Source organism: Rattus norvegicus, chromosome 5 (genome assembly GCF_036323735.1).
Source record: "Rattus norvegicus strain BN/NHsdMcwi chromosome 5, GRCr8, whole genome shotgun sequence".
NCBI lineage: Eukaryota > Metazoa > Chordata > Mammalia > Rodentia > Muridae > Rattus > Rattus norvegicus.
Window position 1 is genome coordinate 155,783,716 of NC_086023.1, and position 12,676 is coordinate 155,796,391.

At 53.7% G+C, this 12,676-nt stretch overlaps 1 protein-coding gene across 23 annotated transcripts in view; it reads left to right on the forward strand.

Annotated features, from left to right (window-relative positions):
• The window catches only part of Kif17 (kinesin family member 17), a 37,350-nt gene that overhangs the window by 18,124 nt on the left and 6,550 nt on the right, over window positions 1-12,676 (forward strand). For 11 of the 23 annotated variants that reach the window (XR_005505054.2, XR_005505055.2, XR_010066460.1 and 8 more), the window contains exons 6-11: window positions 1,331-1,440; window positions 6,084-6,312; window positions 8,042-8,589; window positions 9,327-9,407; window positions 11,364-11,590; window positions 12,075-12,306. Coding sequence is in view for 20 of the 23 variants with exons in the window: in XM_063288287.1 (XP_063144357.1) it covers window positions 1,331-1,440; window positions 6,084-6,312; window positions 8,042-8,589; window positions 9,327-9,407; window positions 11,364-11,590; window positions 12,075-12,306 (1,427 nt within the window). In the remaining 3 variants the exon portion in view is untranslated. The remainder of the gene's footprint in view (window positions 1-1,330; window positions 1,441-6,083; window positions 6,313-8,041; window positions 8,590-9,326; window positions 9,408-11,363; window positions 11,591-12,074; window positions 12,307-12,676) is intronic. The other 12 variants (XM_017593855.3, XM_063288284.1, XM_063288282.1 and 9 more) reach the window with 3 other exon arrangements.

A 12,676-nucleotide genomic window follows, 5' to 3' on the forward strand; every position in this document is an offset into this window, starting at 1 on the left:
AGCAGGAAGTAGAGGCGGGCCTTGTACCAAGTGCCGCGCTGAGGTCAAGCAGCAGTCAGTAGCTCACCGGGTCCTGTGGCACATGACCTCGCCCAGAGCTTGTACTCTTTATAAAGAAGGAGTCAGGACACCTGCTGGCTTCTGCTGGGGGAGGGGAGCAATCTCAGGAGACAACACCTGAGGGCGTAGCACCCGGGTGGCCAGGGTCATAGACTGTGTGTCTGTGCCAATACCTAATGTGAGGTGCGGCCTCAGCCTCCCGCTCCCCTCAGTTACTGCGCTAGCTAGCTCAGTGGACTCGTGTTTCCCTCCATGACACCCTCTTCTTGCCCCTACTCCAGGCAAGCCTGCCCCACCCATCAGTTAGCCCCAGTCTCTTGGCCTCTACAGTGGCCCTTCCTCTCTAAAACCTTACTCTTGGGGCTGGAGAGGTGACTTCGTGGTTATGAGCACCGACTGCTTTTCCAGAGGATGAGGGTTCGATTCTCGGCACCTACATGGAAGCTTACAGCTGTCTGTAAGGAATTCCAATTCCAGGGGATCTAACACCCTCTTCTGGCCTCTGTGCATACTTGACACACAAGCGGTGCCCAGACATACATATATCATTCTGGCACTGTGCACATAAAAAAAAATCAATTAAAATGAATAAGTAAGCCAGGCACGGTGGTGCATGCCTTTAATCCCAGCGCTTGGGAGGCGGAGGCAGGTGGATCTCTCAGTTTAAGGCCAGCATGGTCTGCAGAGCAAGTTCCAGGACATCCAGGGCTACACAGAGAGAAACCCTGTCTCAAATAACAACAAAACCAAATACACATACACATACATATACATATTAAACCCTGTCTCCCTGGTTGCATTTTGCCCCCTTGTTTCACCTTCCATACCCTCCTTCTCATTCCCTCCCTGACATCAATGCTGACTGTACCCAGGTCTCCTGTGTCTTCCCTTCGTTCTCCCTGCCTAAGCTTTCAGGGCTCCCTCTCCTCTCTGTCCACTCTCCCCATCACCCTACACATCCCAGCATAGGTCTGGACCTGCCCTGTTCCTTCCACTCTGCCCCTGTTAGGAAGCTCTTCTCCATCTCTGCCTGGCCTCTCCTCTACCCTCAGATTCCTGCCCCATCTACTCTCCCCTGAGGTCTTCCCCACCACAGCACTGGCCACTCCCTTTCCTTTGTAATCGTGGAAACATCTGCTCACTCGCTCACTTTTCTCCTCTAGTGCACAGTGCGTGGCGGTGTGGTGGTGTCTAGCGCTATGTCCCCATTGTCCTGGTTCCTGGGTACTCACCCTCTGCTCCTCCTGTCTGTCTCTCTCTCTCTGTCCAGCCCTGCTGTCCACTCAGACACCCTCAGGCCCAGTCCATCCTGAGGAGAAGCTACCGTCCCCCACTACTGTTCAGCAGGACACGGAGGCTGAGAAGCAGATGATACGGGAGGTGAGACCCCAGGGAGCTACCAGTATGAAGGAGAGCGTGTCCCAGGGAGAGGCAGTACCTGTAGGGTGTCATCCTGCTTCACTCCCGTGGGCTTGGCACCACAGTGCCTGTTTAGGTTCTGGGGAAGCTGGGGCTCAAAGACATGTCAGGAGTTTTCAAAAGCTTTAGGGAAGACGGGAGTATCAAAGAGTTGGATCCTGCCAGGCAGTGGTGGTACTTTAATCCCAGCACTGGTGAGGCAGAAGCAAGTGGATCTCTGTGAGTGCAAGGCCAGCTTGGTCCACAGAGTGAGTTCCAGGACAGTCAGGGCTACATGGAGAAATCCAAACAAGAAACAAACAAATAAGAGTTGGACCCAGGATTTGAACTTGGTTGGACACGGGATTTGAAATTGGGTTCCTGAACTAGACTGCTGTTGATGTCACAGCAGAAGCTGTAGTGGGAGAGAACTGGGGACCAGAGACATCCCCAAGAGGTCTCCTTGGTAACGCTGGAAGTGGCTGGGGACTGGTGGTGGCAGAGAGCCCGACTGGTGGTGGGAGAGCCCTTGGCAGAGGCAGCAGAGTGGAAAGGAATCTGCTTACCTTTGCACTGCAGCCAAGCCTGGGCCTGAGAGCAGCTTGGCCTTGGCCTGTTAGGCTGAGGTAAGTGTAGCATCAGCTTCACCTGTCTCCTAGCATCCCTGGGAAGCAGCAGGACAGGAGATCCCGAGGGACTCTTACTTAGGAAGACACAAGAGGGTTTCCCTCTCAACTCCAAGCTCTGTGCGCTCCCCACTGCTACTTGGAAGACTGCCTATTTGCTGTGCCTGGTGCCTTGGCATTTGGAGGGCCCTGTGGGGAACTGGTTGGTCCTAAGGAGAACCCTGATATCAGGCAGAAGCAGTTTTTGGGAGCGCTGGCCTGGCTCCCAAGCCTACAGCTGGACCACTTACCTCTCAGTTATGACCTCAATTAGGGACCAGTCCTCGAAACTCTTGTCAGGCTGTGGACAAGGAGCCTGCTTTGGCGGCTCCGGTCCTGGGAGCTTGGGCCTCTGGGAACATCTAAGGTTGGTATGGGTATTGAGTCCATCTCTCGAACCCAAGTCTTGCCGTTAGCGAAGGTGTCAGAGACCTCCAACCAAGCAGTAATGGTAAACTGCCTTTAGTCCCGGCACGGAGGAGGCAGAGGCGGGCAGATCTCTGAGTTTGAGGCCAGCCTGGTCTACAGAGTTCCAGGACAGCCAAGGCCACATAGAGAAACCCTATTTGAACAACAAAGCCAAACAAAAACAAAACAAAAAACAGACAACAATTCAAAACAAACAAAAAACAAGAGACCTTCTGGGGAGGACTAAGTTTATAGGCATCCTCCTAGGGTAGCAGCCCTTCCTGTGTTAGGACTGTTGGGTCTCTGCAGGTAGCAGTGACCCGGAGTCACACCAAGTGACTTGGAGTGGCTGTGGAATTCTACTAGTGGGTTTCGGTCACAGATCCTCATGGGAGGGAAGAACCAGATAATAGCAGAATGGAACGGTCTAGGTAGCCTCCCTTGTGGTCTGGTTGAATGTTGTCTCCCCCTAGTGGTCTCCAAGGAGAACACATTAGATACCACACAGAAGTGACAGGAGGTGCATGCCTCTCCTGCCTATAACCTAGTGGACGGTATAGGTCATCAGAGGTGTGGATGTCTCCTTTCCATCCTCCTGTGCATCTTTCTCTTCTGAGTTGTATTCTCTGCGTGCCTACTGTGTGCTGAGAACTGCATTCCAGGACAGTCAGACCTTAAAATGGAGCCCCTGTTGTGTACAAAGGCAGCTCAGCTGTGAGCTCACGGCATGGCTCCGAGCTTCAACCTCCAGTCAGAATGTGGAGGTTTGGACTGGAGGGTGCCCAGGGTTATCTGGTTTTTCATTGTTTAAGTTCTGTTCTGACCAGCTCCGTGGCTGGAGATGGTTTGAGCTCTCTGAGCCAATATTTCCTTATCTGTTGTTTTGCATAGTCTATACAAGGACAGAATCCAAGGTCCCTTCTCATCCATGAGCACTGCACAGAAGCAGCGGCCAGGGCTTGTGCTCCAGTGTCATCTTCCCACAGCAAGCTGAGCGCCTGTTTGGGACTGGGGCCATAGCTGGAAGGCACACAGCCCTGGGGGCGGGGATGGGGTGGGGTTGCTTTAAACACAGGAAGGACCAAGACATGGAGCTGTCAGCAATGGCCCAGGACAGAGTGAGACAGGGTATTTAGTATGTAAAGGCCATGGAGGGAACTTCTGTAGCCTGCAGGACAGGCGGGGAGGGTAAAGACCTGGCCACACAAACAGGCATCCTGCAATTTAGCCCCCACCCTCAGTTAACAGTGAGGTTGGAAGGCAGGACTGCTGTAAGTAGTACACGTGCCTTTGTGTGCACAAGTGTGTGCCCAAGCAGTGCATGTGCATACCTGTGCATGCATGCATGCACAGATAGGCTTTGTATTTTGGGCTGAGGTACAGGCGGCTGGGCTGAGGTCTCTCACAGGATCACGAGCTGTGCTGAGAAGCAGGGGAGACTGTAGAGGTAAGGAGCTGAGCCGGCAGAAGACATCCAATGCTAGGCTGGGGCTCTCCAAAGAGGAAGAAGTGAGAGAGGGTAGGCTTGGAGACAGCACATGGGGGGCTGAGCGGGTGCTGTCAGAGGGCCGCCTTGGAGGCACTGCATGTAATAGGAAGTCCAAATGCACCTGAAGATGCACTGGAGAGTCTCAGGGTGTGTGCATGCTGGTGATAGCCACGCCCGACAGCAACTCTCTATGCAGACTAACAGCGAGAGTGGCCCAGTTACTAAGGAAGCCTCTATGAGCCCCAAGCCAGGGAGCAGGGTAGAACCCCTGAGGCAGGAGAGAAGTAGGTGTTTCTGGGTAAACAAGTTACCAGAAACCCAAATGTTCTAGGATAATAACAACAGCAACAACAACAATAGGTAGTAGTAGTAGTAGTAATAATAATAATAAGTCAAAACAACAAACAAAAACACCGTGGGGCAGGACCAAGAGTCCAGACTCTGAGTACCGTCCTTGCTTAGTGTTACCAGCCCCTGCCTCACTATGAGAGAGTGGCTGACACAACTTTCAAAATGAACAGTCTGTTTGGGCTCACTTATGGGATGGTGTGGTCCATCGTCAGGGCAAGCATTCTGCTATTCCCTGGACCTGTCTGGGAGCATCCTCACAGGCAGAGGTGTGCCTCCTGGCTATCCTGGGTGCTTTTCAGTCCGCTCAGGTTGGCGGACTAATTTCATTTCTGTTGGTGAGAAAATACCCTGACGGACTCAGCTTATGGGACAAAGGGTTGATTTTTTTGCTCACAATTCCAGGTTCCAGTTCATCATTTTGCAGAAGTCAAAGCTGGGAGCTCAAACAGTAGTCCTATCACATCCACGGTCAAGAGCTTTGAGCACATGCACACTTGCTTGCTTTGCCCAGCTTGATTACCCTCATACATTCAGGTCATCCTGCCTAGGGAATGGTGCCACCCACAGTGGACTGCATCAAGTAACATCATCAAAATAAATCCTCCACAGGCAAGGCCACAAACCAACCCAGTGTAGACAGTCCCCTCACTGAGACGTTTCCCAGGTGAGTCTCGGTTGTGTCAAGGTGCCAATTAAACATCACAACAGTCAAGTTGACAACCATTCTACCGACCATGAAGACCTGGGTTCCATGCTCAGCACAGAGAAAAACACAACAACCACAAAAACTTGTTCTTAATTTAAAAAGGAGCTGGAGTGATGGCTCAGTGGTTAAGGGTACTGGTTACTGTCCCAGAGGGCTCAATTCCCAGTACCCCTAAAGTGGTTCACACCATCTGTAACTCTAGTTCCAGGGGGTCCAACACCCTTTTCTGGCTCATGCACTAAGTGCACAGATCTACCTGCAGGTAAAATACCCACACACTTAAAATAACATAAAACAATAGTAACGAGAAGAAGATTCCAAGGGCCAGGAGCATTCCATCACAGGCGGTCTCAGGTTTAGTCAAGGAGTTTAGACTGCCCACGAACCTGGAAGCCATCCATCCTGGAAGCCACCCAGGAGCATGTGATATTATGGGGCAGGTGGCAGCCATGTGGGGTACTGCTGAGGTTGGAGCAGGGGTAGGCATGGTGCCAAGCAGGAAGCTACTGAGACAGGAACCGATGCCGACAGCAGAGATGGAGAGGGAAATGGGTGGTGGCAGTGCATGCCTTTAATCCCAGCACTTGAGAGGCAGAGGCAGAGGCAGGTGAACCTCTGTGAGGTTGAGGCCAGCCCGGTCTACAGAGTGAGTTCCACAGAGAAACCCTGACTCAAAAAGAGAGAAGGTGGCGGGGCGGGGGGCGGGAGGGGGGAGAGAGGCAGTGAACAGAAATGTATTTTGTTATCAACGGCTTGAGTACCACAGGTCAACATGTGGGCTAGATGAGGGAAGGCATTTTTGACTGTGCAGTGTGGAAGAATTAGATGGAAACATTAGCCCATCAGAACTGCACAGAGAATGGACGGAAGGCTGTCACTCGAGAACTCTCACCCCCATGTGACAAAGGGACTTTCCACCTCATTCTCTCCTGCGTTGTCTGAGTATCCAGAACTGGAGGCCGGTTCCGAATAGGGGTAACCAGCTCCGTGTCTCCCTCCACCCCAGGAGTATGAGGAGCGCCTGGCCCGCCTGAAGGCCGACTATGAGGCGGAGCAGGAGTCTCGGGTCCGGCTGCAGGAGGACATCACTGCCATGCGCAACTCGTATGATGTGAAGCTGTCCACGCTACAGGAGAATCTGCGCAAGGAGAAGGAAACAGGTGCGCTCTGCCCTGGGGCGGCGTGGGAGCCCACCTCCTGTGTTCCCTACACTTGGGCGAAGGGTCCTCTACATGGTAGGCTCAGGTCTCTCGTTTATATAATTCTGCCAGGCAGGTAGCATAGTTACCCTCCCCGCTCCTGTAGATGAAGAAATGGACCCAGAGACAGACAATAGGCAACTTGCCTTTGGCCGCATGGCTGGGGAAATGGAGGCAGGGTTGTAATCTAGGCCATCGGGACCCCAAGCTGATATGGTCACGTGGCACTATCTGGCGCTCCGTCTACAGCAGGGCCACCTCTGTGCTCATTAGAGGAAGAAGAGGTCAGGTCCCATCCCAAGTTTCTGCCTTTGCTAGTCGCTTACTGTTGAGCCTGTCTCACATCCTGTATGGATCCGGTCGGTCCCAGGAATGTTTACCTGTGTGGAAGTTTCTAGGAGGTATAATTCAACCACGCATGCTGCTGGAGCCAGCTTCCTGTTGCTGGGAGCCGACTTCCTGCTGCTCACTGTGGGAATGGCAGAGCCGGGCCGGGTGTGTGTCTGTACTGATAGCGGGGGTGCTGTTGTGTGCCTGGTGCTATGGGGGCTTTGCTTAAAACCTTCCCCCGGTTTGGTAAGGTGGAGACTCTGGATCCTCACATAGTAGGGGAAGACACTGGGGCCAAGGAGAGGTTCTGCGTATGCTGTGTCCCAGCACAAGGAATCTGGGCCCCTTTAGGGGAGCCCAGAATGCAAGTGATGAAGAAATAGATAAAGTTTGTCGACGGTGATGCTCGCCTTTAATCCCAGCATTCGGGAGGCAGAGGCAGAGGCAGGCAGATCTATGAGTTCAAGGCCAGCCTGGTCTACAGAGCACGTTCCAGGACAGCCAGGGCTACACAGAGAAACCCTGTCTTGAAAAAAAAAAAATAATGAGCGCTTGCCTAGCAAGTGGAAGGCCCTGGGTTCGGTCCTCGGCTCCAAACAAAGAAAGAAAGAAAGAAAGAAAGAAAGAAAGAAAGAAAGAAAGAAAAAGAAAAAGAGGAAACAAAGAAATTAAGAAAAAAGAAGCGATGGTGGGTGGGGGTGTAAGAGTCTGGAGGCGTGGGGTTGGGGATTTAGCTCAGTGGTAGAGCGCTTGCCTAGGAAGCGCAAGGCCCTGGGTTCGGTCCCCAGCTCCGAAAAAAAAAAAATCTTAAAAAAAAAAAAAAGAGTCTGGAGGCGTGAACTGGGAGCAAAGCCTGTTCAGCTGGGGAAGAAAAACCCTACTCCTCATAGACACTACGAGGAAGAGGGAAACATGGCTTCTCCTGCATCCCCAGCATCCCCAGCACCACGCAGCCCTCCGGTTTGCACATTAAACCTCCCTGAGGTGTCTGTCTGGTTTCTGGAGCTCTGATATGCATCCAGAATCCATTTCTTCCAGGGCGTCTGGAAGAGTTGGTGGACAAGAGCCCTGATTTGGCACTAGAGGAGGATCTAGGGGTCTTAACGGAATGGTCACATTTCAGGGGATCTCAGCCTTGGGAGGTAGTGAGACATGTAGGGTACCCTGCTCACACGGATGAACCATTCCAGGCAGGGTGGTGAGAGCCCCAGCCTTTAGTGGGTGGGGGGTTAGAGGATGGAGAAGCACCAGTGCCACTCAGAAATGGCTTCCTGGAAGAGGGGGTGAGGGCAGGGTCCGGCTCGAGAGAGGAGACTGCAGGGCAGGGATGGATGGACAGGAACTGTGCTGGGGGATCTTCGGGGTTCTGAAAGACACAGTGGGTGTCGAGCCGCCTTCCCCTTGGGAGACTGCGAGATGTTCTTGTTCGCTGCAGAGGCCGTTCTCAAGGCAGAGGTCCTGTGTAAGACAGAGGTGATGTCCAGGGCCGAGGTAACCAGCGGGCCCGAGTACTCACCTCCTTTGCAGTACGAGACTGCGGTGAAGCCCACCGTCCTCTCCATGCCTGACATGCTGCCCAGAGGCGAGGTCACCAGGAGCCAGGCTCCCCTCACATCTGAGGAACCCAACATGGAGCCCTCCAGGTCAGAGGTTTTTGAGTCCAATGAGTCATCCAATCTGGAAGACTCCTCCATGTCGGAGGCCTACCCTGGACCCGAGGAGCTTTCCAACGTGGAGTTCTCCATGCCCGGGGTGCTGGCTGAGAGCAGGTACTTTCCTGACGAGTACCTCAACCCAGAGGCTGCTGGGTGTCCGCTGGAGGCAGAGCACTCTGTCCAAGATGAGCCCACCCTGGAGCCCCTGCGGATCCTGGCGAGCCTGCAGGACCCTTTTGCTGAAGTGGAGGCCAAGCTGGCCAGACTGTCTTCCACTGTGGCCATGACGGACCTGTCCCAGACAGTCGTCCCCCAGGTCCCTCAGCAGGTAACTCATGTTCTGTGCAGCAGGCAGGATGGGCTGGGAGCAGAGAGGCCACTGCACATGCAGGGCTACTGCTGCTCTCCGTGACCTGTTTGGGGACCCTGTTGTCCTGTGGTCTGGAGAGGAGATACTCTCTCAGACACGCACTGAGGAAGCTGGAGACCCCAGGTTATGTTAGACGGGAATCTCTTTCCTTGGCAGGGCACTGGTGTGTGGAGAGGAGGGGGGGGGGTTGCTGAGTTAACCGTAGCCATCCTGACCTCCCAACCTAAGAGAGCCTCAGAGCCTCGGGCTACTCTTCAAGACCACAGGGCTTGGGGTGCCTCCCCTGTCCCTTTCTGACCAATTTCAGCTCTCTTCCTGTTTTAAGAAAATGCTCCTTTTTGTTCTCCCGGTTTTTCTGTTTCCCGCATATGTGTGCACATGTAATAGCACAGGCCTTTGAAATCCCAGCTCCTACTTAATGATGGAACGTTGGCCATTTGCCTCTCTAGGCCGTGGTTTCCTCCTCTGAACATAGAGGTTCCAATATGTGCTCTGCCCGAGATAACACAGAACATGTCCTGGGACCCCACAGACACTCGCCTGTACCCTCTCTCTCCCTGTCACCTCTCTACCCCGACAGCAGGCAGAGGCAGCCACCGGGAGGCAAGGTGAAGTGGGTGTCAGGGTAGTGAGGAAGTAGAGGGGAATCCCTGACCCAAAACATCCCCCCTCCCCTCCCCCATTTCTCCCACAAGCAGCCATCCTCCACTGACCTGTTGGAGCCCAGCGACACCAAATCAGAAGTTGATGTGGCTGACAACGTTCTCCTCAGGACTGTGAGTACCTGCCTGGCTGTCCAAGTGCCAGGCCCAGCCGCCTGGCTTGCACCTCCCTTCTGGGACGGGGTTTCCTTGCTCCCATCCTCCCTAGGCAAGTGGCCCATGGCTGAGCAGTGTTTAAACAGAGGACAGCCATGCGGTGTACGGGCATGCGACTAGGAGGCCTTCTGTAGTTAGCAGCATTGGAGGCCGCTGTCTTAAAGGAGCAAAGGCAGGGTGCGCAGGTAGGATGAGGGCTGCAGGAGGCCTGGTGGTCCTAAGGCACCACCCGGGGCCTCCTGTAGGCCTGTTACACCCAGTTTGGACACCCTTTGTCTTCCACTTGGCACAAGGCATAAAACTGGGGAGTGAGAGGAGGCCGCAAAACCCCTTCATGTTTAGGGAGAGCAGTTATAAGACTGCAAGCTTCTAGGCATGGTCACAGGGCAGGGTGATAGACAAAATGGTGGGAGGCCCCTACTAGGAAGTGAGGCACAGGCAAGGAGGAGAAGCTGGGAGAATTGTTTCTTTTCTTTTTCTTTTTTGGAACATTTTATTGATTCTTTCTGAATTTTACATCATGTACCCCAATCCCGCCCATCTCCCCATCAATTTATCTACCCTCCATCCTTGCAGCCTCCTCAGAGAGAGAGAGAGACAGACAGACAGACAGACAGACCTTGGAAGCTGTGGTGTGTCACTGTGTGTCACACAGTACACTCTTTTGTCCACACATCTTTACATGCAAATGTTCATTGCCACGAGTCATTGATCTGGTTCAAGGCCTCTCGCTTCTGTTACACCAGCAACACTGGATCCTCACTGGGACACTGCTTGGACATCCTGTTGTTGTCCTGTGTCATGGGGATTCTGTGGCTTTGGATTTGCAGGCCTGGCTTTCATGTCCCCCAGCAGTTCATCGATGGGGTAGATGTTGGGGTGGGCCAACTCAAAGCCCTGCATCTGGGCCTGAGAAGTATCTGAGCTGCTCAGTCTACCCTGCCAGTTCTCCCACAATCACACCACAAGGGCCAGCTCTACTGTGCGGCCCAAATGAGACGCAGTGCCCGCCTTCCAGTTCTGCAGCCAGTGAGGGGCAGGGCCACCGGGAAGAGCAGTTCTTGCCAAGGACTTTCTAAATAAGACACCAAGGTCGCCCAGGGGGCATGAAGGTGCACAGGTAGGATGCAGAGGATACTTGGGAGAGACACAGCAGAGGTAGTGTCCTGGGAAGAGATCAGAGTTTCCTGTGGATGAATTTCCATGGGCAGCAATGGAAGGTTCTAGTATGGAAATGGATGCTATGGTCAGTTTATATTTTGGAGAAAATTATCCTGCCTACCTTGGTGATGGATTAGGGATCTCAAGAGTAGAGGCTGAGAGCCCATTTGAGTGCGAAAAATTTGTTAAAGTTTGCTGCAGATCACATCCCTATGATGTTATGTCCATCATGTACAGACATCTGAACCTTTTTTCTTTTTCCATTTGCATATGCATGTGTGTATGTGTTTTGTACATGTGTGGGCTCATGTCTGCTGGTGCATATGTGTGTGAGGGCTCGAGGCTGATGTTAGGAGTCATCCCTGACCACTCTTACACCTTGTTCGTTGAGACAGGGCCCCCCAACCAACCTTAGCTTTCACCTACATGACTGGTCTCTGGAGCCAGTTTGCTCTGAGGTCTCCTGTCTCCTGCTTTCTGAGTCTGGAATTACAGGGAATTTACATGGGTTTTAGGGTGTGGGGGGAGTGAACTAGGGTCCTCATGCGTCTATGGACTGTAACCATTGAGCAATCGCCTCAGCTCCTGACACACGAGACTTTTGGAGCACCCTGTAGCCCAAAGGTTTTCGGGTTTCTATGCACATTGGCTTTTAGACTTTGCGGTTAGAGATGCTCGGCCTGCATGTCAGAGCCGGGGTGAACCATGCAGGCTCATTCCTGTCCCTTTCCCATCTTGTATCCCTGTGTCCAGGAGCCTGACCTAAGCATGAAAGTGGCTGAGGAGGTGGTATCTGAGGCAGAGACCGGCGTGTGGATGGAGTCTGAAGCCCATGTGGCCCATGTGGCCCAGGTGTCTGAGGAGGCCCAGCCTCAGCCCTTGCTGGCCATGGCAAGTGTGAGAAGGGAAAGTATAGGTGTGGAAGTGGCTGTGTTGACTGAGGAGCTGCAGCCTGTGGATCAACAGCAGGTGCTGGCCCGGTGAGCACCAGGGGTCAGGGGTCAGGGGTCAGAGGCCTAGGGGATGATGAGAAGAACCCTGGCCAAGGCTGGAGGTTGAGGAATTATAGCATGGGCTGAGGTGAGATGAGATCCACTTCTCACCCTCTACTGAGCCCAGACCAGGCTCCACCATAAGAGAGGCAGTGGGGAAGTGCCACAGCAGGCCAGGTTCTGACCAGAGCCATAGGGACACCAGCCGGGATATGACTGATCCATAACAGATTTAAAACTGGGGCACGAGCCCCATGCTGAAAGAGTACGGCCATGAGCCAGCTCCAGGGCAGGCTCTATCAGTATGGGGGATGGCTCAGCCCTGAGCCCTTAGGTCACTGCTTGGAGGAACGCAGCTCTAGCTCTTTGCACCTCAGTTGTACCACTCTGTGAAGTGGGTTGTGGGGAGCAGGTGGCAGGTGTCAGCAGGCCAGCAGGATCTATGACCCCTCCTTTCCCCTCCTGGCTGCAGCTTGCAGTTGCTGGAGCAGCAGGTGGTGGGGGGCGAGCAGGCTAAAAACAAGGACCTGAAGGAGAAGCACCGGAGACGGAAGCGGTACGCAGATGAGCGCAAGAAGCAGCTGGTGGCCGCGCTGCAGAACTCGGACGAGGACAGCGGGGACTGGGTGCTGCTCAATGTCTATGACTCTATCCAGGAGGAAGTGAGGGCCAAGAGCAAGCTGCTGGAGAAGATGCAGAAGAAGGTGAGGCCCGGTCTGGCTCGGGTCGCTGGCTCCATGGCCCGGCTGTGCCTGGCCAACAGCTGGCAACCCTGTGTTCTTCACACAAGCACGTATCAAGTGCCTGCTGTGCGTCCCTTCTGACGCTCCAGAGGAAACGTCTGAATAGGGCGTGGTAGCCAAGGCTGGGGCGGGGTGGTTGGAGACCAAGATTTTGCAGGACCGTGGATACAAGGAAGTGCTTGTTACTTGCTGGTAGAGAGGGTGGTGCATGCAGAGTCAAGGCTCAGAGGCTGGACACAGTGTCGATGGGGCAAACTGGGGAGCCACTGGGGAGAGGTTGCCAGTGGGGGGGGCAGTTTGGGGACAAAGTGGACAGACAGGTGCTGCTTAC